Here is a 5,000-nt window from a genome sequence, read left to right on the forward strand (position 1 = left end):
CACTAATTACACTGATAGTTGGTATTTGTCACCCTGACAAAGTGTGGGTGCACAACCTTTATTTGTTTTGTCTACCCTAGGAGCTGAAACAGGTTGGACGGGGGGTGGGGGATGGTAGCACTGAACCTCAGGATAGTAAGGCTATGAAGCATTTGTACAGTCCTGACACATCCCTGGGACCTTTTTATCATTTTAACAACTGGGCGGGGAGGGGGGGGGGCTTATATCGACCAAAGTCTTGCATGTGATCTGTAAAAAAAAAAAAAAAAAAAAAAAAATTAAAAAAAGAAAAAAGAAAGTGATAACAACGATGATAATGATACTTATGATGATAATGGTAAAAGCAACAACAATAATGTTAATGATAACCATAATGATCCGGTGATGTTCTCCATGGTGAGTTTTGACTCCTTTCTGTCTGTCTGTCTGTCTGTCGCTGTGTCTGTATCCGTGCCCCCCACCCCACACTCCCACCCCCTTCCCCCCTCGCCCCCACACTCCTCTCTCTCTCACTCTCTCTGTATTAATGTATCTACATATAAATGTGTGTGTGTGTGTTTGAGTGCGCGCGTGTGTGTGTGTTTGCGCGGGTACACTGCCACATATCCTCATAACTATGTGTGTAGAGTGTCAGACAAAACTCAGCTAAAGAGTGAGAAACGTGACATGGAGACACGTAGAGACAAACAGAGACAGACAGACGAAGAGGGAAGCAAACAAAACAAAAAAGACAGTAGAGGGACTGACAGACAGTCAAACAGACACGGACAGAGTGAGGGACATAGACAGACAGACAGACAGACAAAGATAGACGTACAGAGATTTCAGTTTCAGTTTCAGTTGCTCAAGGAGGCGTCACTGCGTTCGGACAAATCCATATACGCTACACCACATCTGCCAAGCAGATGCCTGACCAGCAGCGTAACCCAACGCACTTTGTCAGGCCTCGAGAAAAAATAAAATAAAATTAAAAAAAAGAAAGAAAGAAAGAAAGAAATAAGTTAATACACAAATACACATAAATGTACATGAGCCCCAACACACACACACACACACACACACACACACACACACACACACACACTTTACCCTGCACCACCTCTACCCCTCTCCACACACTCATTTCTAGGCTACGTAGACAGACATTCGGACAGAGAATTCTCTTCCAACATTTCTGTCTCTGTTTCGAAACCATTTCCCACTCACAGTCACTCACATACCTCCCACTCCAAACCAGCATCTAAACTTCACCCCCCCCTCCTCCTCCCCAACTACCCCCACCCACCCACCCTAATCCCTCCACCCCTCCATCCCCCACTCATACCGGCCCTAGAGTCCCCCCCCCCCTCTTTTCCCCGTGCCGATATATATCTCTCTTCCATCTCTATCTCCATAAAACACACTCGACTGCTCAGTGTTGTTGATGCTGTGGTCGTCATAACACGTCGTTTCTAAGGACGCCCTGTCTCTGTCTCTCTGTATTTGTCTGCCTCTCTCTTGTGTCTGCCTCTCTGTCTGTCCGTCTCTCTGTCCCCATCTCTCTCTCTCTCCTCTCTCTCTCTCTCTCTCTCTCTCTCTCTCTCTCTCTCTCCCTGTTGTTAATCATTTATCTCGATAGGGTGTTCGTTCGAGGACCGGGTGAATGAGTGAGCGAGGACCATGGGTTCAAACGATAGGGTCAAGGAGAGGGTGAAAATCATCGCGGAAAATAAAAAAGAAAGAAAGAGAGAGAGAGAGAGAGAGAGAGAGAGAGAGAAAGAAAAAAAAATAACGAAAGAGGCATTGGAAAGGGCTGATACAAGCACAGGGGTGGGTGGAGGGGCGCGCGGGTGGGGGTGGGGGGGGGGGGGGTAGTCGGTAGATGATTTGGAGGGGGAAGGGGTTGGGCGGAGGAACTGAAGCAGAGAGAGAATAAGCGGGGTGAAGGGGGTTGGGGGGTGGGGGGGAGAATTATCAAGCAGTCGCCCTTAATCCTTGTCCTTCACATCTTCAATTCATATATATATATATGTGTGTGTGTGTGTGTGTGTGTGTGTGCTTCGTAGTGTGTGTGTGTGTGTTGTTGTTGTTTTTTTGTGTGTGTGTGCGTGTGTGTGCATGTGCGCACGCGCACCAGTGCGTGTCACCTAAATATGTGTGGGCTGGAGGGCAGGAAAAAATTCTGCATAAACACGGCGTAAAATTACAGACAAGAATGAACACCCGAGGGGGGTAACCTTGCAGTGTCACTGAAATGTCACGTGCCTGACTCGTCGGCACTAAATATTTCACAACTGAGCTGAAGACAGATCAAATCCCAATTACCCTGAAGCAGGTAATACAACCACATAGATTTCTACCCGCACCCCAGCCCACCCCACCCCACCCCACCCCCACCACCCACTCTGTTCTTCCATCTATCAACTTGGGAAGAGAGAAGTGAAAAAAAAAAAGAAAAAAAAAAGAAAGAAAGAAAAAGACAAGAACGGAAAGAAGAAGAAAATAAATAAATAGATTAAAAGAAATAAACTAAGCGAAACAAAATCACGTTCCTCAGTGGCTGTCTATTTCGCCCTGTCGCCAAACGCTCCCTGTTGCCTGACGGACAAAAGCTGACTGGATTTCTCCATTGTCTGTCTCAAGCAAACCCGACACTCCCTTCGCAACGTGGCCACACAGTCAACTTCCTGTCTTTAATAACCACGTTCGTTTTATTTGTTGTGACAACGGCGACTGAATTCGACGCGGGACATTTTTTTGTTTGTTTGTTTCGTTTCGTTTCGTTTATTTTTGTTTTGTGTGCCGCTGTTGTTTTTGGAGGAGCGATACTGTTCTTTCTTTTTGCTTCTTATTCTTTTTTTTTTTCTTCTTTTTTTTCTTTTTTTTTTTTTTTAATAGAAACCACAGTATTACGAATCTCGTTTGATATCCGTAATAGAAAAATTGTTGTTGTTTTTCGATAGACCTTTATCGTGATGTCAACGTAGTTTATGGACCTGACCAAAACAGTTGAGTATCACCCCTGTATTGTTATGTCTCCGAAAAGTGTGTGGTCCTCTCACAGTACTGACCAACAACCCTGCATGTGTTTGTCATCTCTCGGGCCTGGAGCCGTTGGCGCTACAGACATGCTTCAAAAGTGGAGGGTATAAAACACCTAGTACCAAGACCCCAGCACCCATTAACTTCACGATAAGGGGCAAGGGCTCCATGCCGAAGGGGTCGTTAATCTCAGCTGTACAGCCCTGTATGTCAGTCATAAAGTCACAAACCCAGTTAATCTCCCTTGCTTCGTCGAACTCCCGTTATCTCACCCAACACAGTTTATCATGGGAAACAGTTGTTCTTTTCTTTTTTTTCTTTTTTTTTTTACTTTCTTTCTTTTCTTTTTCTTTTTTTTTTTTTTTTTTAATTCCTCAAAGAGAATCCCGAAGATGGAGCAGCTGAGGAAGAAGAAGACGAAGAAGGAGGGGGAGGAGGAGAAGAAGCTAATACCACTCCGGAGACCAAAGACTAAGAGGGAATCGAAATGTTTATAGGAAGGAAGGTGGTAGGCCTACGTTGCAGTTTAATCGTCAACGTTTCTTTTCTTTCTTTTTTTGGCTTGTTTTTGGTTTTGTTGTTGTTGTTGTTGTTTTTCTCCAGAATAATAGGAAGGGGTTGGGGATGGAAGCATGCCGATACACAATTCCTATAGTCACAAAACTAAGAACCAAGAGAAGTTTCATGGGAGAAAGGGGTAACATGAAGTGAAAACGAACCAGTCACCCCAAACCAGTTCTCGGTCATAACCCACGAACCCATGAAACTCCCCCCCCCTCCGCACCCTCCCCCCTCGCCCCCCCCACCCCCATTCCCCCGAACTCTCACTCTTATCTCCTTTGTTGTTCAAATGGTTCCCCCTGCCTGTCACGCCAATTAAACGCTTTGAAACATACGCTCTGCTCTGTTGAGCATGTAAAACATTAATCGTGCACTTGAGGTCGTATGGCAAAGACGATCATCAGTCACGGATCGGTTGGAGAACACTTGTATGTAGGTTTCCCCATGTCAGTATAGAACATAAAGAAAAAAAAAGAAAGATAGAAACAAAGAGACAAAAGAATAGTCGAAAGTGTTTGTTTTTATATCGAAAAGAAAAGGCAACTTACAGTATCTGTACTTTAAGGGTAAGGGGAACTGCTTCAAGTTTTGTATTTTCTCGTGTGAGAAAATATTTCCAGCATCGACAGTTGTTTTTTCCTAGTGTAGTTAAACACATTGGCGAATGGATTTTTTTAAATTTTTTTATTGCTCTTTCTGTGTGTGTGTGTGTGTGTGTGTGTGTGTGTGTGTGTGTGTGTGTCACACACACACATATATATGCACTCCGTCTCTCTCTCCTTCCCTCTCTCTCTCTCACTGTCTCTGTCTCTCTCTAAACCACGCGACAAAATGGTGTAGTATGGTATCATTCGATGTCATGTCACGTCATACGTCATGTCATATGGTGTGATGAGCTATGATTCGGTACAATAAGACACGGTACGATAATAATTACACGATACTGCATTGTTTGACCCGATTTAACAGGATATGATCCAGTATAATTTACCACGATATGGTTTGCTCATGTGAAACGACAGGCTACGATATTGTATGATGCGATGGCATACGACACAGTACAACACCGTAAATGAGAAATGTGTGCGGTAATTAGGAGCTTGGAAAGAAGAGTGCGAGAGAGAGAGAGAGAGAGAGAGAGAGAGAGAGAGAGAGAGAGAGAGAGAGAGAAATGTGCCTATAACTCACCTGAATTAACGGTTTGTTTGGATTTCTATTAATTGCGTTTTACTAACTTTTCAATGGTCTTAGTATGATGTTAATTCTAGTCTTAGCTTTGAAGGTAGACTGCTGGGCGCGCGTTAATGGGTTGATTTGCTGTCGTCTTGTTTTGCTGTTGTTGTTTTTTTTTAGCATACTTTTAACATTCTTAAAGTTCATCTTTAGATTCCGGAAACTTATTAACAGGATTCAAGCAT

General features: G+C 43.9%; 1 protein-coding gene and 1 long non-coding RNA gene across 2 annotated transcripts in view; both read left to right on the plus strand.

Moving 5' to 3' along the window:
• LOC143280211 (uncharacterized) overlaps positions 1-4,621 on the plus strand; it is a 9,754-nt gene extending 5,133 nt beyond the window's left edge. The window contains exons 4-5 of the mRNA XM_076584843.1: positions 3,044-3,226; positions 4,605-4,621. Coding sequence (XP_076440958.1) covers positions 3,044-3,226; positions 4,605-4,621 — 200 coding nt within the window. The remainder of the gene's footprint in view (positions 1-3,043; positions 3,227-4,604) is intronic.
• LOC143279729 (uncharacterized) overlaps positions 1-5,000 on the plus strand; it is a 33,936-nt gene that overhangs the window by 24,288 nt on the left and 4,648 nt on the right. The gene's annotated exons all lie outside the window — the stretch shown is intronic.

This window comes from Babylonia areolata, chromosome 3 (assembly GCF_041734735.1).
Source record: "Babylonia areolata isolate BAREFJ2019XMU chromosome 3, ASM4173473v1, whole genome shotgun sequence".
NCBI classification, from domain to species: Eukaryota; Metazoa; Mollusca; class Gastropoda; order Neogastropoda; family Buccinidae; genus Babylonia; species Babylonia areolata.